Genomic DNA, 24,112 nt, shown 5'->3' with positions numbered 1-24,112 from the left:
GACATAGACATTCCGTGGCGAGGGAGAGATAAGGTTTTTGCCAGCATAGCTAAGAAGCTGGAATAAAACCAAACAGAAAACACTACATGTGTGCAAATATGTTTATTGACCGAAGGAAGATTTTCCACTATCTCTACATGAGATAGATTGTTAGTCAAATAATGTTGGTAGAGAAGGAAGAATAGGAACAGAGGATTTAAGAATGAAAGAAAAACCTCTTCTTTGTGATTCCCTTGTTCTCCTCATTAGGCATGTTAAGTACCAGGAATTCCAAACATTTCCTTGGACAAGACCTGAGTAGGATATTGCCTCTAACTAAGCCCCCAGGCATTTGTGATTTTTACCAGTCAATCCATTTGTTGTGAAGAAAACAGTGCCTAAATAAGATTGAAAAACCTTCATTCACCATTACATAAACAAAAAGAAAGGTGGTGTGTGTGTGTGGGGGGGGGGGGGGGGGGGCATTAAAGTGCTGACAATAATGACCAAGGAAAGTTGTGGATAATATTATTGTCAGTGTCCACAGAGAAGGATGAGCCTGCATGCGTTTGTCAGTATCTCCCCCCGTCTGTATTTGCTCTTCACACTGCTGAGCAAACACGCATATCTCCACAGCGTAACGGGATCCATCGGCTCATGTTTATGATTGATAAACCTTGCCCTAGTGCTCTGTGGAAATGTCATCCCACAAACACAATCGCACACCTGTGTACCTAAGTATACACACAGTCAAACATGACCCGGTGTAAGTTAGTCAAATTAAGCCACGGCTAATGGACACCATTTATCTTGACTCCACGTTAATGTAGATCAACCTACAAAGGAGACGGGAGTCTGGGATCTCTGGAAGCCAAAATGGAGGAAAAGCTCTACAAATTGTAGGCTGAGTGACAAAGTCAACAAGCAACCCTGGGCAACCTAAGAGGGTAACAGGGAAATGAGCCGGAATTAAATGTTAACAAAGTCACAAGCCAGAGCGAGTTTCATAAGACACCCTGTCCAGCTCCACCTTTCTCTATTGTTGGTACAGCAACGTGGAAAAATGCCCCTCTGCAAATTCTCTAAACTCCAATCTTCAGCACATTCTGTCCAGCTGTAAGACGGTATTGGCTAAAGGTGGCTACTGACAGCGACATGACCAGGTGGTGTGGAAAATGGTAGAAATTCTAGAGGCCTTTTGACTGGAGTCAAATAGTTCCTCAAACTTTATTCATATTATCCCCCTTATTAGACCAAGAGGCAGAGGGAAGAGAATCCTGCGAGGGCACCGGTCCTGACCCCTGGCAGCAACTGGAGCCTGAAAGTAGACCTGGACAGGAAGCTAACCACCACAACGGAAGCAATAGGAATCTCTCCAGCCAGACATGTCTGCAAAGAACAAGGACTACCATGCTGGTGGAGCTGGGAGGGGTCAAGGATGCAAACGATAGGAAGATAAAGTATGCCGAACCGAAGGCGAAAAGCGTAGAGGCAGGATGGAGGGCTTCCATATTCCCTGTGGAAGCGCTGCAACTACAGTGGGAGTATAGTTCTGCCATCTGCTGAGGGGTGTAGGAGTATCAGGGACCAAGCTAAAGAAGACACTTAAACGGTTGGTGTAAGACGCAAGAAAAGGAAGGTTCTGTCTCAGTTTGATAAGACACCCCAACAGGGAGGAAAGGATCCTATAGGGACAGCTACAGCAGGTGGTAGGTAGAAGTCCCTGATACTGCTCCCCCACTTGGTGATGCACTGGGGCGAAAAATCACTTACAGGTGGCTCACAGCTGAGGACCTTGTCATTTGCCCTTTGGTTCCACTGGAGGTGCAAAAGCCAAAATGCTTTGCATGTGGTTCATAACTGTGCAGCTCCTCATATCCTATATAAATATATTGTATATCAGAGTCTCGATCACATATGCACATGAAACCATATGAGTGAGAAATGCTAATTATGCTGCTCTTAACCAACACTGTACAACCACAAGTGTTTCATGAGTTCCAGGAACAGAGTGAGACATCGATATTTAATTCATATCAGCAGTTATCTACTTATAAACTTTATTTTTTATAACCTTCAGTATTTATAACAAGCTCATCAAAAATAAGGTTCACATGATTAACTCCTCCTCAGCTGTGTTATATCAATATGTCAGATACACTGGATGTTTTATCAACATAACATCAATATAAGTATGGAGTATTATATCCAATAAAAAAGACAAACAACTTGAAACAGAAATACTTGAAAACTTAAAAAGAAATCTAAAAAACGTCTATTCACGAGAAGTCCTTTTGCTTGTAAACGTCCCGGTGTATCCCTTTATTGAAGAAAAATTATTTATAATTTTCATTGCGCCCCTAAAGTTTTAATGTGCCACTACATTTTTTGAGTTAGGAGCATATGTGCTCTTTGGGAAAGACAATAAGAGTCAAGCCCTGAATCTGAGTTTTGGCAAACGGAAACATACGACTGAACTCATTCATCTGTAAACTTCAGGGAGGTTATTGAGAAGGTAACCTTAAGGACAGAGTATCTGATCTGGGAAAACCAAACAATGAGTGAGCCAAGCAGAGCTGCAAATAATAAACACAAATAATCCACTGATGGCTTTAGAAAAAAATATGATAATTTTACAATTAGTATTCCCACCATTTGAAATTGCTCAAAGTAGGAAGAATTAAATTCATACATTTAATATGTTTAAAACTGGTATAAACTTCCACGCATATTAACCAGTATGAGTGTTCAATGTTTTCCACTGAAGTCCAGCTCTCTGCTGAGAGCAGCCAGTCGTCACTGAGCGGGCATATCTCCTCACACCTGCCACATCAACTGGCCCTAATCCCCAACATACTGGAAGTCATCTGACCGGCGGTCTGGTGGGGCACTTCCCCTCTGTGGACCTTACTTCAAACACTGGGGCTCGGATATCACCCAAACCCAAAACAGTAACACTACACCCCCATCATAACAACTCTCACACAAAGACTCCCCTGCTCCCAAAACAAGGGGAGAGGGTAGGAAGTAACAGAGTCTGTGTTTAGCTGGACACTATCACGAGATCTCCTATAATAAAAAATATTTAATTTACTGTACGGTGTGCAGCTGCCTGATTTTTTATCAAATAATTGTTTTTTAATGTCTGGAATAATGTGAACAAGAAGTTAAAAAGATATCAAAGGACAAAAATGTAATCAAGCACAAATTGAAAATGAATAAATTACTTTGATTTTAACATCAGGTTTAATCTGAAGCTATGAACAAACTGTCCTGCTACTTGCTGCTATATATTGTGCACCTGTCCTCTGTGTATACAACTTAGAAACTGACACCAGTGCATTTAAAAAAAAAAAAAAAAAAATATATATATATATATATATATTAGCTCAGGTTAAACCCTTTGAAAAACAAATACATACAAAGAATGAATGTCATAGATGACAAATAAATAAATCATAGAATACACAACAATGAACTCGACAAGTTTGCCAGTTATCCTTGTTGCTTTGAGGCAAGTATCGGATGCCGATACTTTCTCTTTATGGAATGGGAAAGTCTCTACTTGCACCTTTTATAGTTTAAAGCAACCCTCAGAAACCTTTATTTTTTCTTACAACAATCACAAACAACCAGGAAATGCCTGATTATCGAATATGAAGGATTTCTCAGTAGGATTCTGGGAACACCTCGTTGAATCCTCTTTGACCGGTGAATTCTCTCTTCAGTGTCGATTCCCATTCACTCCTTGATGAACAGCTTTCATCTGATAACACCGAGTGCCCTCCATTCGACGAGCTCACATTTACAATTATCTCACAAATTGTACGATACTCCACGGGCCATTCAACCGCGCAGCCAGTGATGATGTATGTGCGGCTGGCCAGAGAGACTGCATCTGAGCAATTCCAACGACGGGGGCCACTTTGAATAAAGTGTTTAATTAAGCATTGTAAACCTCAGCTGGCAGCCTGGAGGAGCTGTAGGACAGTGTTTGACTGCACTCTCACAAACTAGCCCAGTGACACACTTTCACATCCTTATACGGGGGCACGCCACTGACTCAGGCTGTCACGCTGAGTCCCGCTGCACTACAACACACACAGAGCTGCACAATAAACTCCCATGCACACACACAAACACTCTGGTACACACACCATAGGGGCCAATGAACGCTCGCTACACTTTCCTCGCAGGGGGTGAGGCATCCCTACGTCCGGCTATAAGCCAGGAGTGGGGGAAGGGGGAAGCGTGGTGAAAAGGGCCAGGAGACGGGGGTTATGTATGCAACCATGTAGCCCCAGTCACTAGATGCAGCGGGGCACCTTAGAATAGAGTGACAGCGGTCGTATCTGAGCCGCATGCCCCCGTCAGGGCATGGAGAGCTGCACTGCAACATGCCATACCCCAGAGGGAAAGGTAGACAGGGGTGCCTGTCAAAGACAATGCTCACTGACTTTTGATTATTTATGCCGCCATTCAGGTTTTCCAGAGCAACGTGTCCTTTCATAAATAACTGAACGGGAACACTGGTGTGACCTCATGAAACAGGACAGAGGGGGCCTGTACTCACACAACCCGTGCACCAGTGTTGTTGGTGACACATCTATTTATATCTCTTGATAGTAATGGTGCCCAGTGATGAAGTTAAGCGCGTCGCTCTATAAAAGAGGCCGCTCCATGCGAACAGTGAAAAAACCAATAGAGCAGTAAACAAACTCTCTCCTCTACCAATCAACAAAACCAAGTCTGTTGCTCTTGCATGTGTATTTTTGCACCTTCTATTTCCAAACACCTATCTCCCTCATACACTCTCTCTCTCTCCCTCCCTCTCTCCCTCCCTCTCTTTTTAGAGGCTTGTTTGCTGCATAGTTGGAAGCCGTGGAAAGTTTACTGTGGCGAGAGTTAAAAGGGAGGCTTAATTACGTTTCATTGGTGTGGACAGATTATCAAAATGAACATAGCAGAGAAGTTTTCACACGCCTGATGGAGCTTCGGGACATCTGTGATTTTCCACTGATAGAAAGCTAGAGATTCCGACCCCCACGCGCCACCCAGGGAAGTAAACATCATCATCCGCAAGTGATAAACTGGTGAAGCTCATGCCTCTCTAGATATTCACTGCAGCCATTGTCTCTGAGCCCTTTGTTGTGGATGGCCTGATGTACTATACACCACAGAGAGTCAAGATCTGAGACCCACCACTCTCCCAGCCCCCGGCTGCGTTCATGGGTGTCACTGAGCTGGGAAGGGCTGCACAGAAACACACACCGGCCGTGCTCGTATCACTGGTCAATAGGACTGAATTAAGTTCTTCCATTTGAATGCTAATAGGGATCAGTCTACATGTCTCCTTCCCATGTCTAGTTGTTTCCAGGATCCCATGTATCCTCTCTGGATACAAATTAGTATAACAGAAGAGACGTAAGTGGCAGACACACACACACACATACTTAAACACAAACAAATCAAGCCATGCCACCCACGTTGGTCAGACACACAGTCCCAGACCCTGAGCTCACACATCCACCTGGATGCGATTGTTAAGTTTACTGACCAGCAGGTAAATGAACAACTTCCTACTTGACATATTAACACAGGAAATGTCTCCTACTTCTAAAAGGATCATGACTTTGACACAGTGGAAGTCTGAGTCAAATCGAATGACTATAGGATGTATTTTGTTTAAAGAAAAGATACTTCTCTTGTTATGTCGCATTTAAACTAGTAATCTTAACACAACTTATCACTTACATTTTAAACAATGTATGATGAATTTGTATGCAACAAATATTTCCTACAAATTGCTAAATCATCTCTTGGTTTTGCACTGATTAGCTTGAAACATCATAAACAGGGAGTTACTGAAAAACAGTCATGATAGCTCTAATATAATGAGGAAATCCCCATAGGTTCCCTTTAGATAAGAGGAGTAAACTTGCGAAAATGTGCTCATCAAAGCATTGATCTGCCCTCTCTAAGTGTCAAACCATGAAATAAGATGATAAACTAAACACTTTGAAGAATTTTCGGGGGGATTTCCAGGGAAATTATTACTTCAAGCCTCTGTCTATTATTTCAGTGTGAAAACATTCACAACCTGTGAATCATTAGGTCAGGATACAACTTTATAAAACGATCAAACAAGCACCCTCAGCTTCTCACAACAGGTTTATTGATTTATTTGAAAATGTTTGCAACTAAACTAAAATGTTATCCTTATAGATAGCATTTCATGTCTTTGATTTGAAGTGGTGAATCGATGAAAAGGAGCTTGATATTATGATAAAAACACTGAATCTCTACTCTAATGTATTTCTATTCTTGCCTTAATTAACACCTCACTCGATTTAATTGCTACAGAAACAGGGAGCGGAAGTAGAACATCTTCCATTCTATAGTGTATTTCCCTCCGTGTTTATAGCCCAATCTATAGCATCGATCGACTCACTGTTTATGTTTATTCATGGTGGCATCATGGTGTGTGAAGAAGCAAAGGTTTTAATCTGATTTGGCTTGTTCATGCGCAGCGACGCCACACTACGAGATGCAAAATGGCCACATGGTAGTAACCTTCAGCTCTGGATTCATCCTCTGCTTTCTGCATGACTACTAGGGAAACCATGGCGACATGCGCAATGTTGTTGTTGTTTCCCTTTTTTTAATTGTTTTAATTTCTTCTAAATATAAAGCACTGATTAATCAAATACCGGGATACTGTCTGTGGTGATCTGAATTCTGGGGGTACTGAGTTCACCTCCTGACGACAGCAGCACCACATGGTCTCGGCTCATGTACGTCCACAGTCTATACAGGCTCGCTATGTTTGTTATGATACATAATTTAAGTCCTAAACATAACACATATCCATATTAAATCGGTTAAATCCAAATATTTTTTTTATTTATTTTCCCACTATTCAGCAGGACATAATAACAAGAGGTGACAATGGGCTGCAAAACCAACTGATCTAGCACATTGGGACTTAATTCATTTATCAAATAAACCTACATATAAAAATAATGGAATAAGTACTCACTCTCTCCATACGTGGGCCATATGCAGACAGTGGAGACAGACAGCATCAGACTCCAAAACAAGGTCGTGCTACCCATCGGTGAGTCAGATCTCATGGTCCTCAACATTATTCTCCTCTCAGACATACAAAATAAGGCAAAAGGGACCAAAGAGAAAATTTAAAAAAATTTAAATCCTCTGGGAAAAATAGAGCTTTACTATTGAGAAAGATACACGTATGTGTGTGTAGCCCAGGTGGCTTCTCTATGGTAGCATACAAAAAGCGTGGTCGCTTGTCTACCAGGATTTGATCTGAAATATATCTATTTTTTAAATTGAAATGAATGTGTAGGAATTGTTATAGAGCTCCCATGGAGAGCAACAAAAAAAAGCTAAAACTATAAATATATTAAAAGAGCCTCCTGTTTTTGCCGATCACAGGGTAGTTGGATGCTGGTGTGGCACACATGCCAGTGATTTGACTGGATAAATGATGGTAATCCCCATCTTCAGTCTCCATCTCTTGAAAACAGCGAGTGCGCGTTACACGGTGCGATCCGGGCCTGGTGGTAACAAACCCAATGAAGAGATGTGTCCAGGATAATGTGAAGGGTTTATTTTGATCACCAGCAGCCTCCACAGAACATGGTGAGTTAGGCCAGGGAGAATGGCGAGGAAGGGTGGGGAGAGAGAGAGGTTAGGGTGGCGGCAGAAAATAACGTCCAGGGGTGGTGGCTGCGAGGGGGGAAATGAATGAAAACCCCCTTTTTATTTCTATTTGATTTGTTGTTATTGTATCCTATGCCATTCAGCCAGCGTCAGTCCTGAAAACAAAACCCCTCGGACCTCGCCGCGCCGTCAGTCAGGGATTTGCAGCTGACAGAAAAACACCAGACTTGTGCCACGCAGGAGGAGAATGGGTCTCCTGCTCGCTCCTGCTAGACGACCTCGGCTCGGAGTGCGAGGGAGGATATGTCCCGAGGAGTTTCCTTTTAAAACGCTCCAGCCCTTTATCCTCCAACAGGGTGAAAAAACGAGAGGAAGCCGAAAAGGTCCCGTTTCGCGTAAATCCAGCGAGTGAAGTCCTACGGTGTACGCAGGTTGCGGGTCTCCGCTCCTCCGTGGAATCTCTGCTGTAAACAAGAGTCGGCTTCTCTCACGCAGGAACACATAGTGGTACGGATAAGGTGGCCGGCGGGAGACGCGAAAACCCGGACTGGATCCACACCCGGGACTGGGTGGGGGAAAAAAACAAAACAAAAACAAGATGCCTCGAACCCTCGAACGAGACGCGCTAAAGGTGCGCACGCACCCCCTGCTGGATGCCTCTGAGTATGACAAGGTTTAAAACACGATTGGAATCTATTGAAGGTATAAAGTGTCTGTAAACTGTCTGTCTAACTGTCTATCTGTCTATCTGTCTATCTGTCTGGCTGTCTGGCTGTCTGGCTGTCTGTCTATCATCTGTATATCTGTTTTCATCAACAACCAATTATTGAATTTCAACACATACCCAGACATAGTAAAACAAGAGGAACTGGTCATTTTCCAGAGTTGTAAACAGGTCCATCACTTATTGTCAATATACCTTCATGAAAGGCCACTTGATCTTAACCTAGCTGAGGATCCCTGAATAGATTTAATCTTGGAGCAGAGCCTATGTGTCAGTCTTCCTTTAGATCAAAATTAATTCCTCAGTATTTTGTGTTGGAGAGAAGAGGTGGCTGCTAAGTTCGTCACAATTGTTCCTGTATCTCCTCACTTGTTTCACGTCAATGTGAGCTTCAGCGTGTAGGTTGTAGTGGCATCTAGCGGTGAGGTTACACGTTACATCTAAATGTATACAGCTATGGTGGCCTGCAGGTGAGGTAAAAACCTTAACAGAATATATTTTCTTTTCTTAGTTTACTGTTTGTTCTGGGCTACAGTACAAACATTGAAGTACACTCCATGGAGGAAGAATAATCCCAAGATATGTCAGGTTTGTTCTAAGATAGTGATTCTTTGTTTCGGGTGAACAATCACTGATAAAAACATAATTAGGATTAATTTATTCAATGTCTGCCAATAGCAGCCTCACCAACCCAACATACCTGACCCATACAATTTGAGCTCCGTAAGGCACCGTGTTGTCTGCGAGGTAGTGACTGAAATGGGCGGGTTCAGTGAGATCCTGTAGCAATGACCTGTTTTAAAATGTTGTCTAGCATCATTATTATCTCAGGCCATATCACATGGATCATATGCTTGGTTCTCAAATATGTAGCCAGTTCTGCGTTCAGCAACCCTGTGCATTACTGGTTTTACGATATCGGTTAACATTTGTTATTTACACTGTTACTTTTATTACTACTGTGTTATCCCGCCTATAGTATATACTTATTTATATATATATTATGTTGCTAATAGTTCTTATATCATACAATGCCTGTTAATACTATACTATTCCATATATATTTCTTACTGTACATATCTATTTATTTACATTCCACTTTAAATACGCACAATACTCTGCACTTTACTGCCTTTTTTTGAACTTCTGGTTAGATGCTAAACTAAATTTCGTTATATAAAAACTTGTACTGTGCAATGACAATAAAGTTGAATCTAATTTAACCCTAATTTGGTGACTGGGCAAAATGTGTTGAGGAAGCAAGTGCGGGGCCAGTGGGACCCTCATGCCCAATTCATTAGTCCCCAGTCAGTGTGAACTAGTTCAAAGCTCTGGACCAAACTAGTAAGGCTTAAAGTGTTACTAGCTAACTAGTGAGCTGTTAAAGCTCTGACATGCAAGCTAGTCAAACATGGATTCAGCTCACTAGTAAACTAGTAGCCTCCAATTTTCTGCACTAGTTTACTAGTAGGAGCCGAAATGCACACTAGTAAACTAGTACAGCCGAAATACCCACTAGTTTACATGTAAAGGCCTAATTTGCACCTTACTAGCAAACTAGTGAGGTGCAAAATGTGTACTAGTAAACTAGTGGGGTCAAAAACCCACTAGTTTACTAGTAAACACCTATTTTGCACCTTACTAGAAAACTTATTAGCAAACTAGTGGGGTGCAAAATGTTTACTAGTAAGCTAGTGGGCTTGAAATGGGCACTAGTTTACTAGTGAGCTGAATCCATGTTTGACTAGCTTGCATGTCAGAGCTTTTGCAGCTCACTAGTAAGCTAGTAACACTTTCAGCATTACTAGTTCGGTCCAAAGGGCCACTAGTGCAGCAAAAAGCCCACTAGTAGAGACTTTGGCTCTACTAGTGGGGCATACACAGTTACTAGTAAGGTTTCTGTTTTAACTAGTTGAACAAAAGTGCCACTAGTCGCTGAAACAGAGTGACTAGTACGATTTTTTGTTCAACTAGTTCAGTAAAATGCCGAACTAGTGCGACCAAATGTCCAACTAGTGCTGACAATGACCGAACTAGTGGTGGGGACTGAAATTTGATATCAAGGATATGGAATAAATGCTCAATCGGCTTGCCGAGGTGCCGCTCCTGGTACAGGCGACACAGGAGACTGATTTATCATGACGTGACACATGCAATGTAAAACAATACATTAACGTCACACCATCATCCTCTAACCCCCGGGACACAATACAAATACTTGGGCTTTTCGCACCGGCAGCTGCGAACCCGGAAGCGCCGCGGCCGCACACACAAGCACATCATCTTCTGTGGAGGGGTGGCGGCGACAGGCTTGCGTAGGTCAAGTTACCTGTGAAGACCGGCATTATTTACCCCCGAACCAGCGCGGAGAGATTAAGATGATGATAAATTAAATAAAAAAAATGAAATATAAAATGAAATATAAAAAAATAAATAAAAATTTAATTAAATTAATTAAATTAAATTAAATGGGGAAAAAAAAAAAAAAAATACTGCGCGCGCACATCCTGAGCAGAAGCCCATTGCGCACATCCTCTACAGAAGCCCATTGCGCACATCCTGTACAGAAGCCCATTGCGCACATCCTGCGCAGTAGGCCATTGCCGCAGAAGCCCACTGCGCACATCCGGCACATAAGCGATCTGCACACATCCTGCGCAGAAGCCCATTGCGCACATCCTGCGCAGAAGTCCATTGCGCAGGAATTGCTCGCGCAGTTTTTTTTTTTTTATATTGAATTAAATTAAATTTTTCCTCTTTTTAAACTTAATAAACACAACATAGTGTGAGATATTTTGCAATTAACAGGAGAAATACTGCCAATTTCAAGAGGCCAGCTTGAAAATGGGAAGGTATGGGAATTGATCCCAGGTCTTGCTTATTACAGACCTAACACTTTACCAACTAGGCCATATCGCCAGATGATTACTTAATGGAACTAGGCACAACAAGAAGATGGACAAATTATCGTATGTGTCCGTGTCATTTTATGCTGCTTCTGATGAACACTTCAGTGAAAATATTTTCTACTTTAATAAATATATTTGACAGCCTTACTTAAAAGTCACTTTTATATTTTTGGCTTTTAGATACTGGATGATTTAACATACTTTAAAAACCTATTGTTAGAGAATAACCCAGTACTTTTCAACCATATCATCAGACGTCTTACAAGAATCACAGTCTGCTGTGATGTCCTGAGGCTGCCCCCTGCTGGCTGCTGGGTTCCTCTGCTGCTCTAGCTTGGCTTGTGCAGCTTGTGATTAACCAAAGTTGTCCATAAAAGAAAATCTTTAATATCCTTCAAGGGCAATTTGATGTACAACCAGCAATCAGTGCACGACAAAAAAATATATATATTTTTTTTATCTACAGTGTATACACTGTAAATAAAACACAATATAAAAACCCTATAGACTAAGTAGCAGGGGAAAATTAGATTTGATTAGTCAACCGACAGAAATTACCTATTTAGATATTCTCGAAACATTTCATTCTACTTTTAATTTCCTGTTGTGCTGCTAATAATTATTAATGTTGGTTACATTTCCTTGATAAATGGGTGGAGGTTTTATTACCTCTGCTAAGGAGGTTATGTTTTCATCTCTGATTTGTCAGTCAACAGGTTTATGTAATAAACTACTGGACCAATAACCACACAACTTGGTAGAAGGAAGCTGCATAGATCAGAGATGAACCTATACGGCTCTGTTGAGCTCTACTGAGTGCCAGTCTAGTGAATGAATCTGGAATCTTCTCTTAAAAAATCATTTCCCCACCATAAGGTTTGTAGTGTGAAGCTAATGATGTGTTTTATAAAGATGTGATCGAAAACATCAGACAAAGTGAATCTCACAACAGTTCCTCATAGCAGCATGATGCATACAAAGAGATGTATACAAATCTTCTCATTTTGGCAGCATAGTAGGGACATCTGCTGATGTCACCACCCGTGGCTCCGTGGACAGGCAAGCCAGCATCTAAAACATCCCCCTGGATGGCTCCCTGTCTGAACAGTCAGGCGGCAGCTCGCACAGAATTTGCGCTTCCGCCTCAGGTGTGTCCCTGACGTACACGCTGCGTTGATAGACTGCGGTTAGAGTCAAAGATGAATCAAAAAGAGATTAAATTATCAGGTGCACAATTCAGAAAGCACCGCAAAGTAGAGGAGAAGGAGAAGAAAGAACAATATAGAGGTAAGAATCACCCTGATTGTGGTCATCATTAATGTTTATTTGAGTGACATGACATGATATGCTCAGTACAGGACTCTTTTGATATTTTTTATTATATATTTGGATTGTTCTTTATAGCTTACAAATTTGTCTTCCTGTGTGTGCATCTGTTTACAGTCCAAAAGTTCTTGGGGATGCATGACAGTTTGCGTGTTTATGTTGGGGGGCGCCAATTCGAAAACTTGCCTTGCACCAACATTGCCACGGCCCTGACCAGTGAGCTGAACTTCAAACTACGGTTCGGAGCTGAGACATTGTCCAGAGAAGAAAACACTTGGAATACATTGCTTGTTTGGTCTGTATATGTGTGCCATGAACACGTTGTTTTTTGCGTTCGTTCATGCACAACACTGTCCCCAGTGAGAAACTGCACATTGTAAGTTGAACAATTTGAAAATCCATGAACTCGAACAATACCATGTAATGCACAATTTATGTCGTCGAAGCCCGATTGAGGGAGGTAAATTATTATATTGTATTACTCTTTATCCTTTCAAATGGGTGGGGGTGGGGGGGTGGTTAGGCCGTTTCAGTGTTTATCTGTCGCCCAGTGTTTAATGTAATTAAATGCTGTATGTTTGTCTTTTAGGTAAAGCAGCTGAAGTTGTGGCCTTCTACAGACAGTGATTTAAATTGACACCCTGTAGCTTTGTACTCAGGCACCCTTTTTTGTATTTTTCTTTCTTTCACACACAAACACACAGATTCAAAGATCAGACACATTTATCTTTTATAATGAACACTGTTGAGTACAAAACCTTTTAAAAAAACAATTGCATTAAAACTTATAATGAACTTTTCTTGCAAAAGGCACCTCCTGCTGGACTGTTTGTTTCTGAGTAACACTTATGTCTTGTCTCCTTGTATTAAATCAAGCTAGACCTAGACCCTTATAGATTTCAGTTCTCCCGATGTTCCCTGATTTCTTTCTTCAAGTTCCATGAATTATTCCCTGGAACAAAACCAAGGGGAAAATGTTGAAAGATGCCCTCATCTTGCAACGTCAAAGAAAGATCCATCTGCTGCTCCAGATCCTAACCCTAACCCAATCTAATGTGTTCTTTGCTAACTAATACCTCATCCTTCCAGAAAGTTCCATGGAAATCCTTGGAGGAGGTCATGCTATATGCTTTATAGAAAAATGCCAATTGCATCTGTTTGAAATTTGCAAGGACACTTACATTGTGTATGGCATTGCTTTGAGATAATACTGTATATATATATATATACATATATATATATACTCTATTTTCTTAAATAATACAGTATCAAACACGTTGTATACATGGGTGGTATGTATTTGTATAAAAAGAGGTTTGTGGGTACTTTGGCTGAAGTTGTACTGAAGTGAAGCTTACAATTTTGTATTAAGAGTTTTGTTCTTTTCCTCCAGAGGAAGAGGTTCTTCCTGCACTTCTCCTTCTCCCTCGTTCTCCTTAAAAAAGCCAAGGAAATCCCAGGACCGAGGAATGACCTGGTGAGAGAAGCCGAGCTCCAGCAGCCAGGACACGCTAACAACACTTATCACAGAAGAAAGCATTGCCAGGGTTCTGAAGGGAAAGTGCTGTTTTATAACTCCATCTTCCTCCGTCCAGCCGGGATACAGGAAAACAGGAGGGATCCCGAGTACTGGTTCTCCACCCACCACACGCAGCAGCATACCAACTACGTAGCCGGTGATAGCGCCGTAGGTATTAGCGTGGCGGAAGTGCAGCACGCAGGCGAGCTGTGGGAAGACGATGCAGTAGAGCAAGTCTCCGCTCAACAGCCAGAGGGCAAACACGCTGTCATCACCAAAGGCCAGGCCGGTTCCTGCCAGGCCCACCAGCACCACGCTACCACGGATCACCCACTGCAGCTCCCGCTCCGACGCCTGCAGAGAGGGGAGGTGAAGCGACGGTAAAAAACTGACTTAGTTACTTTGCCTTAGAGCTGTATCAGACACACACTCACAGACACATGCACACACCTGCTTTCTTAAAGTCGTCCTGTAAATGTTATGTGTAAACATTGATGCTGAGGACAGCAGCACAGAGTCCATTGAGGACATGACTGCTGCAGCCACAGCACCAATGCCCAACACTGATACCCAGTTGGGTGTGAGATATTGCAGGGCCAGTGGCAGGATCTTCACTGCCTCCCCTCGTTCGAAAGGAGGGGGTAGACCATACGCTGTCTGGTTCCAGTCTTAGAGAAAAGGAAAGGGGGAGAAGTATATTGATGGTGCAAAAAAAAATGTAAATAAAAACTGGGGATAAAGAAGCAAAATTTCACACACATACCCACACATACAAAAGCAGTCATTTATCATAGTAGTGGTACCTAACTGTTAGAACACGGTGTCTAACTGAACACGTATGAATGTACTGTGCATGCTGTTGACGTCTGTGTGTACCTGCAGAGGCCGCCACTGCTCCTATGATCACTGAGGGAATTCCCATCATAAAAACTGTCCCAGCAGCAGCGAAGCAGGTGATCTGAGCCTGAGCGGAGGAGGCTGCAGAGAGGATCCTCTGGTAGAGAGATTGATAGGCCAGTCCGCCCACGGTCTGTTGTATATAGAGCAACAGAAGACAAAAACAAGCATTATCAGTGAACCACTCTGCATTTCATGCAGCTCGACAAGACACCCTCTCTCACAGCGGACGATTTGACTTGATTTATCTAATAATCACAACTAGAGCAAAGTTCAGGTCATTCCGCTGCCAGGGACCAACAATCTCTTTAAATTCAATAACGCTGCAACACATTTTGCTCACTCTTCCTATGTTATTATCAGCTCGGGGCCCCCAATTGCCAGGCACCAGATTTTGATTCCAGTTTTGCTCATTTTATAACAGCAGATACAAAGAAGGCAAATAAAGCTGCCTGAGTCAGGACAATTAAGAGGACAATGTTGCTGCATGTCAACAAAAGATTACATGTTGTTTCTCGGCACGATTTCGGTGCAAATTTTGTCCAGTGTGTTCCATGAGTGTGTGAGCAAGTGTGTGACTCAAAGTTCAGTTGGGAGAAGGTGAATAGGAAAAAGATGTTGCCTCACTCTGTTGTAATTTTGGGAACTGTGGACAGTCTTCAGTGCACTTGTAGTTGTACAGTAACGATACAGAGCGGCGGTTCTTCTCCCACAAGTTATCTTTGCAAAGTAGTGACGCAGACGCGCAGAAAATACACAACATGAAGTTAAATTAATAACAGCTGATAGGACGCTGATGTTTGTTATTTTAACCAATAGAGGCGGCGTTCAGAAAAGAGAATAGGAATAAGACAACCCTACTGTCATCAAAGTTAGCCCTCCTTAGTTAACAGTCCGCTAAGTTCATTTTGGACACAGACAAGGTCACTGGTCCTGCAGCGTTTGTAAGCAAGTCGTCTCACACCCAAGAAAAAATTCTCACCACTAATAGAAACTCATCGATCCATATTCCTGCGTCCGCCAGCTCCATCTCTCCCAGCCATGGGATCCCACTCGTTTGGTTGACGTGGGGTCTTTGTGCGAGGTCAGTAACAGCAGGACTGAGGAGCATAAAAGGAACACAGAGCCACTGAAAGAGAAATAGAAACAGTCGTTATCGAACAGGCCGTAAACTGACCTACTTGAATTTCTTAAATGCTGTCGTCCCGCCCTGACTTCGGTCAATCCCTACTTCAATACACTCCCTCTTTTTCTCACCATGCTGACAAAGATGAAGCAAAACTGGATGACATCAGTATATGCAACAGAGTACAGACCCCCTAATACTGTATAGATGATGGAGACAGCGGCCGAGATAACAATAGAGAGGGCTGACGACAACTCGAGAATCATGCTCATCGTTCCTCCTGGATATCACACAGAAAATAAGCCAGAGGTGAACACACGTGTACTGTGACGGACTGATGACCACTGATTTCATCTGAAGGCACAAAGACGTACGTATATAAAGATGGACCTACCCAGAGCAGAAAGGATGCAGGCCACCCACAGAATATCGCTGATCAGAGCCGGAACTAGCAGCATTGTGGTGAACATGTTGCCATAGAGATACTGGAACGGGTCCAACATAGTCACGTAACATTTTGACCTCATAGGTTTGGCAAAGAAGAGTCCCGCTTAAGATGTACACAAAGAAAACAAAACAACAGTTGTGTCATTGAAAATAATCAGACAATTTGAAATTTAAGGGGAAAACAAGTGTTATTAATTAATTCTAGAAATCTCTACGGCAAATATGTTTTCAAGAACCGCAATAATTCACTGGTTCTAGATTCACTAATGGGACTATTTTCAGTTTTTCTTAAATCTTCTTTATGACAAATTGAATCTTTTTGGGATTTAAGCAGTTGGTTGGATAAAGTGATCTGAAGACATCAGCACAGCATCCGAGAACTTTCACCTTCCAGTTCACATCCTACACACAACATTTTATTAATTTAGAAAATAACAAGTAGGATATCTTTAATGAATGTATTACAGTAAGGTTAGACGTAGGGATTTTATATAAAAGGTGTAGGTGTGACGTTAAACAAGTGAGTGTCTGTAGGCCAGGACTGGACTGGTCAACAACCTAGGAACTGGGAATCCGAGAGGGGACAATTCCAAATATGCAGAGTTCACCCATTAAACGTTAGTCGTCTATAAGATGGTCACAGGCATACGTTTGATGCTTCTGTCTTTTACATGATGACTACAGATGACATAACTTAGAAGAAAACTAATTCAGTAAGGAGAAAACCCTTTGGCCCTTTACACCTGTGGATTAACCTTTAGTCTTGTAGGTTAGCATTCAGTTTCATTCTGTATTTGGTTACAACGGCAAAAGAATCTGAAGTAGTCCTGTGGTTTAGAAGACATGGACAACAGGGTGCTTGGACTGAACTGACTGAAAATTGGTCAACCATCACTGAAGGTACCCTACATCTTGCCTAGTGCACTTTTGCTGAAGTTAGAGTTACAGAGGCTGATGTATCTCTGTAAGAATAACTAAACCTGATCTGCATCATGTGCTGCTGTTTCAACGGAAAACCTAAATTTCAGTTTTGAACACAGCCTTCGGTTCTCTTTACATTTTCAGACACATCTCTGCAATTTCAGTCCAATGTCAACATATCAATGCGCTTGCTGTTAAAATTGTATTGACTGTACAAACAGTAATTTATAAGAATTTATGCACTTTAAACCGTCCCTGCATGGCTTCTGGTGTCTTCATTACTAAACTATTGTTGAAGAGTATCAGCAGAGCACATGTGAGGGATCTCACACTGTGAGGCTGCAAACACAACACCAGGTCATTTCAGCTACTCACCCAAAAGAAAACCAAAAAGATATGCAGGTGGCCCCAGAGCCCAAATGAGACCACGGGTGGGAACATAAACAGCCTCAGCGGTTCCCATAATATAACCTCCACCAACCCATGTCGCTGAAAGCAAAGAAAGCACAGAAAGTCAGGCAGGACTGGAGGAGCAGAACACCAAGAGAGGAGCATAGAACACACACAAAGACGGAAGAACTAATCTAGTACTGTTATTTTATGACGGACATGAAAAGAAGGCTTCAACCTGTCATGGTGAAAGTCCCAACAAAGACATTGATGTTGCGGCCACCGACGATGGTGACCTCGCTCTTGCTCCCAGTACATGTCTTCTCCTCTTTCTTGGATTTTCGAGATGCCCAGATCCCAATGACCAGGATGACCATGTAGAAAATCAACACAGCCACAAGTCCCGGGACATTCACCGCCATGATTGTCTGAAAACACAATGTGCAGCCCTTCAACAACACTATCTTATCTTGACAAGTATTGTAGAAGAATATATTTCACTTTATTTCTCTTCTGTTGATATTTTCTTAACACACCAAGATCAAGTTCCCTCTTCATCCACAGGACACTGAGGTCTCTGCTGAGACATGGTTTTACATGAATTTCCCAGGAAGCTGACCTGCCAGAAGAATCTTCTTACATCTGTCTTCAATTTAACTGAACTCTGCTGATGCAGACAGAGATGACCAAACCGGTCACTGACAGAGAGAAGTGCTTAGTGTGGTAAATCACCCTGTCCAGGACTTTTTAAGATGTATTCACCTTTTGTTCTCATCCAGACCCTTTGTTAAGGTAAGTCCACAGACAGTCGTTTTAGAGCTGCCCTAATTTACAATAGTAAGAGGACCATAGTATTGTAAATTAGCCTGTCAAGGACATCTTCAGTTGTATCCACCATCAGTTCTCATGCGGACCCTTTATTTGGCTTTCAAACAGCTCACTGTTTTAGATTTTTTTGCCTTGTCAACTGCCCAGTGAATAAAACTCATCTTTATCAGCCACTGAAGCTGGACCTGAAGGAAGTCCAAACAGCATTTTAAGCTGTTTCTTTAAACCTTTAGACTGCGTATGACGGATATCAAGCCTGACCTAAGGTTTGCCGAACAAGTGGTTGATGTGAGAGGTCTGAAGGAGCTGGAATGTTTTAGAATAGGATTTGAATTTGTTGTATGAGGAGGTGCAATCCTGACCTTGGCATTTGGATAAGATGTGCGTCCACTCTGAAGGAGAAAATAAACAACCCTGACATGACTTGTAGGGTCCTTGACTTATTATCTGCTTCCCCTCCTGTCTGTAAAATACTGAAATGCTTCTATTGTGCTTCAAGGTTCTGAAGTTTAACTGCTTGTGAGCTGTACTGAGATATTTTCTGACAGATATTGAATATTCGAGTAGAGGAGAGGGATCCATCACATGTGGCTCTCTAAGGGTTCTACATTTCCCCCCCTGTTTATAGTTGTTCTTTGGTAGTTTTCACTCAATCTTGTTGAGGGTTCAAAGTAGAGGATGTTGCACAGCACTATGAGTCAAATTGTGAATTGTGAATATGGGCTATACACATAAAGTTGGATTGATTGATTAAAGAAGACTCATCGTGGAGAGAAGTGTTCTTTTCATCAATAATGAGACTGATCCAAGGTTCAGCCATTCTTCATCACTAGTTTAAAATTGGGGCTGTGCTAAAAGGCCCTAATGAGAGTTGGTTCTATTGCCAGGAAGCACCCCTGTATAACGCGATAGGCCCTTTTCAGCCAGTCTCAAGTGGCTTTGAATTGAAGACAGTTTTACAGACCAATCCGTACATTAGACTTCCATTTGAACTCAAAATAACTCCATTGCTCATGGAGAAAGTCACTTTTTACCTGGGAAACCCATTATTACGGGGTAGTGGTATGTGACCAATGTTACAGTAGCTCACCTCATACGATGCTACATGAAACTCATACAGAGCTACAGCATTACCTGACAGCACTTAACTTCTGGGACTAAACAATGACTCTACACCACTGTTTATAAGACTTTTATGGCTTTTTTTATGGCTGTAAAACCTATTAAAGAGTAACTCAAAGCAATAATCTCTGTCTGAAACCCACAAAAGGCAAATAAATGATTAATTACCCAGGGATGCTCCACAAAAGATCGCTACGCTAGGAAATGTGTGCAGTTGATCGTACTTAAATATATGAAACCAAATAACAATAAAAAAGGTGAGGATATATAAATATTGGACTCAAATTCTGTTATATTCTACCTACATGTTTTTGTCAAGTTATTCCAACCCAAACATGGATTTTGTTGTTCTTTCGCCTTAAAGGTCCAGTGTGTTAGATTTAGGTGAAAGGGATCTATTGACAGACATTTCATATAAAATAATCTTAGTGATGTTTTCACAAGTGTTTTATATAAATTCTACAAATTGTTGTTTTCTTTACCCTAGAATGGGCTCTTTATAGTGAAATACTTTATATTTACATCGGGGGCAGGGGGGGGGGTCCTCTCTATGGAGGCTGCCATGTTTCCCAGACTGGACAAACTAAACTCCCTTTGAGTTTTTATGGAAACTGAAGGTTACCACAGCTTCTCTTTCATGTTAGGAAAGGGAGGATGAGGTGAGGGGAATTCAGCGTCAAAATGCAACTTCACCACTAGATGCCCCTCAATTCTACACACTGCAACTTTAAATTTAAGTAAAATAAGTTTAATTTACATGCATAGTTGGTTTACATAGTTTCAAACAATATAACAATATTCAGACCACGCAAACGGCTTCAGCATGGCTTTCATTGTCATCCATGGTGACATTACCTTCCAGTATAATACTTTGATTGTCTGGGATTAACAAAGACAAGATATCAGGCAGAGAGAGTAGCTTGCTGAGAATAGCTCAGTGATAGAAACCTTGAATCCCCACAGACTGTATATAAAGATAGACAAAACGTGTCTACTCCCCGCCCACTACCCAGGATTGAAGCCAATGCATCCTGGAACACTGCCAACATGCAAATTTTGATGGATTAGCGATCAGATGAAGGGATGAAACCGCCGTAGTGGGAATCCCGCCTTTAAATGAGCTCAACCACCCGTTCGTCTGTAACAGCTGTCAATCATGTTTCATTTCATTATAGCATCAACTAACTAATTGTTACCAGAGTTACTGGAAATTTTTGCTCTTGAACAAGAACACGTCATCTTTCAGACGTAATGATTAGATGCATCTTTATTTACAGTCTATGGATCAGAGTAGGCTTGTGAATGGATTTCATCACAAAGCATGATACCTATTATCTTCTAAGTGATATAGTAATAGTATTACCTTTTACACAACTTAGGATACTTTATGACCCCTTTTTCCTTTTTCCTTACCTTCACTCCTAGTATCTAAATGCATCTTTTACCACAGCAACTGAACCTACTGTGATGAAAACAACTGAAACTGACCGTTAATATCTATAAAGCCTTAGCGCACAACCTACACAACCTAAATTTAGTATACCTATCCCAACCCCCAACACACTACAATACCCACACTGGATGGATCCTGTCCTGCTCTACAGTGCATGATGCAGTCCGGCAATATCTAATTTACTCAAGTGAACACAGTTTTAGGCAAAGTCTTTAGTACAATACTCACATTTCATGAGTTGGATCAACTAGATAGTGACAAATGAGTAAAGAACACAAATGTAACATAAGTAAGCACAGGTATTAGATACATTTTTGTTCTTTTCTTTTAACATAATGACAACATTTCTCTCAAATTCAACATAAATTGGATTAATGATAGACAGACACGAAGATGGATGAATGGATGGTTGGATGTATATATAGAAAGATAGATGGATGGTTGGATGTATAGATAGATGGATGGATGGATGGATGGATTCATAGATAAAGATTATGATATGATAAAGGGTAGATAGATAGATAATGATAGGCTAGGGAGATAGATAGATAGATAGATAGATAGATAAATAGATAGATAGATAGATAGATAGATAGATAGATAGATAGCATACTACGGTGTATTTCAAAAGAATTTGATTAAATATAAGATCATGTTTCTGATATGATAAAGTTTGGATCATTCCACCACAGCTTAAAATAAATAAAATCACCTTCTACTGTGGATGCCCGTTTGTCACGTGGTCGCGTGACAATAGGATGCGTGAATCTGATGACATTTATTCAAATTAAACATTGCACAGTGTGTTTCTCATTTAAAAAAAAAAAGGGACATAGATTAAACAGGAGAGCATTATTGTATTCCCATTGTATTCCCGGCTGAGCTCACGTACCTTTCAGTAGATTCCCCTCCTCTGCACATCCGTAAATCTGCGGCTGGTCTCCTCTATTGCGTGCCTATATCCCCCCCCGACGCGTGACGCCCACGGGTTGTGTTCAGCGCCGGCAGAACGTTCAGCGGTGTTTTTACCGCAGGCTGCGTGTTGATTCTCAGCGAACAAGTGTCGCCGACGGGCTGTATAGAAGCCCCAGTGGCTGCTGCGGCCGTGCTGCCCTCAGACGAGCGTCTGGACTGGAGACATCCGCATGTGACGCTGACGATGCGTGCGAGAGATGTGACCAAGTGTTGAGAAAACGTTGCAAACGTGAACGCACCCTAAACATGCGGAATAATTACTGACGGCGTTTCAATGACAGACAATAAAGATCTAACTGATAAAAAGAAAAAGAGAACATTAAGCAATAAATGGAGAAAAAAACCCAGCCCAACTAAATTTTGACTTGTCAACTAGACCATGACTATAATTATATAACAATGTAGCAGGTTTACACAATAGATTGGCTGATGCAATTCAGATCATAGAGTATTCACGTATTATTACCACCACTAATATAATTTGCTGACATGATACATAATTAGCACGTGTAAGTATAAGTTTCCATAATATTTGATAAAACCTACAAATTGGCACCTTAACCTGCCCTGATTATGATCTAAACGCAAAGAGAGGGGTACCTGGCCCAGGATCCTGTTTCCTGTCATATGACATGAATAGTCATGGTTAAAAGAACTTATATGTGTTGTATATATACACTTATATACAACACGCTTGAGCCCTCGCTTCTTGTGAGGAGGCGATAATAAAAACTGACCATTAGTTCGTTTGAAACCTTATCTTATTTATGATTTGGTCACCACTGCAGACCCACCAACTGGTGCCGTGGTTAAGGGTCAACACATCGAATGAAGGTAGGGTACCACCCCATGACGTCAGGTCCAGGTGGAAGGATATGGTTTATCTTAGTTGTAGCAGCAATTTCTATTTTACTGCTACTGGTGGCTGAGTTGGGTTTGATCCTGACGCATGTATAAAAGATGAGGAGTAGAGGTTTGTCCGGTTGGTCCCTTTGGCCATTTATTGTAGAAAAAAGATAGTTTACAAATTGCTTGAAACAAACTAAATACAGTAAACTAAAGAGTCTCTCGTAGAGCACATTAAACAGCACAAAACATGGTCAAAAAAGTGTTGCCTCGCTCAGCCACGCCCAGATGCTCTTGTGGCTGGCTCTTTAAGCCTTTCCTCTTGGCTCCACCCTTCGCCTCTTAGGTTCCGTTCAGGTGTCCTGTAGGTGGGGTAAAAACACCTACAGACACAGTGTCACTCTCACACACACACACACACACATGCATGGCTAATAAAGAAAGATAACAAAGGTTAATATGGCTCCTACATACCGGCCCCTAATTGTGTTTGTAGAGGCAAAGACAATTATTTAAATTACAAATGAGCCATTTCTACTTGCAGTTTACTTATTTTCAATCATTTGGCAATCTTAAACATAATCTCAAAATATGAACTCAAAGTGAATAAATGAACTTATCTTGAACTCTTTTGGTGTTCAGGATTTTCCTTACAGGAACTGTCATCACCCTCGAGCAGTAAACAGATTTTGGACACTGGCCTCTCCAGTACACTCGTCTTTGTTTGCAGCTTCACCACGCGGACATGGCCTCTGGCATCAGGCTTGGCCTCTAAGACTCTTCCCAGTAGCCAGGAGCTGCGAGGAGCGTTGTTATCTGCTATTAGTACAATGTCGCCTGGAACGAAGTTTCTTCTGGTTCTTGACCACTTTTGTCTTTCCTGGAGGAGGGGGAGGTATTCTAGCAGCCATCTCTTCCAGAATAGTTCAGCTATATACTGGACCTGTCTCCAGCGTCTTCTGTG

The 24,112-nt window shown here is 41.7% G+C and overlaps 2 protein-coding genes across 2 annotated transcripts in view; both read right to left on the bottom strand.

The window, feature by feature from the left end:
• The window catches only part of igf1ra (insulin-like growth factor 1a receptor), a 79,201-nt gene extending 71,047 nt beyond the window's left edge, over nucleotides 1–8,154 (bottom strand). Inside the window, exon 1 of the mRNA XM_062390120.1 lies at nucleotides 7,019–8,154. Within this exon, the coding sequence (XP_062246104.1) occupies nucleotides 7,019–7,142 (124 nt within the window). The 5' untranslated portion in view covers nucleotides 7,143–8,154. The remainder of the gene's footprint in view (nucleotides 1–7,018) is intronic.
• A 4,968-nt stretch (nucleotides 8,155–13,122) lies between these two features.
• Nucleotides 13,123–22,357, bottom strand: LOC133955779 (high-affinity choline transporter 1-like). Its single transcript, XM_062390800.1, has 9 exons — nucleotides 22,220–22,357; nucleotides 18,163–18,352; nucleotides 17,910–18,023; nucleotides 16,561–16,716; nucleotides 16,298–16,446; nucleotides 16,023–16,169; nucleotides 15,020–15,173; nucleotides 14,594–14,811; nucleotides 13,123–14,497 (listed from the first exon to the last, which is right to left on the bottom strand). The coding sequence occupies exons 2-9, from the start codon at nucleotides 18,344–18,346 to the stop codon at nucleotides 13,979–13,981; spliced, it is 1,641 nt and encodes a 546-aa protein (XP_062246784.1). The 5' UTR covers nucleotides 18,347–18,352; nucleotides 22,220–22,357; the 3' UTR covers nucleotides 13,123–13,978.
• Between the last annotated feature and the right edge of the window lie 1,755 nt (nucleotides 22,358–24,112).

The sequence above is a fragment of the Platichthys flesus genome, chromosome 6 (assembly GCF_949316205.1).
Source record: "Platichthys flesus chromosome 6, fPlaFle2.1, whole genome shotgun sequence".
NCBI lineage: Eukaryota > Metazoa > Chordata > Actinopteri > Pleuronectiformes > Pleuronectidae > Platichthys > Platichthys flesus.
Note: the sequence above shows the minus strand (reverse complement) of the source record. Positions and strands in the feature narration are given on the sequence as shown.

What these genes read in the sequence shown, in the direction of transcription:
- LOC133955779 (XM_062390800.1), bottom strand. Translation starts at nt 18,346, where the DNA reads ATGGCGGTGAATGTCCCGGGACTTGTGGCTGTGTTGATTTTCTACATG. An exon ending in CTGCATCCTTTCTGCTCTGG is followed by an intron (nt 16,447 to 16,560) that starts GTAGGTCCATCT and finishes TGTGATATCCAG; the next exon opens with GAGGAACGATGAGCATGATT. An exon ending in AGCAGTGGCGGCCTCTGCAG is followed by an intron (nt 14,812 to 15,019) that starts GTACACACAGAC and finishes CTTTTCTCTAAG; the next exon opens with ACTGGAACCAGACAGCGTAT.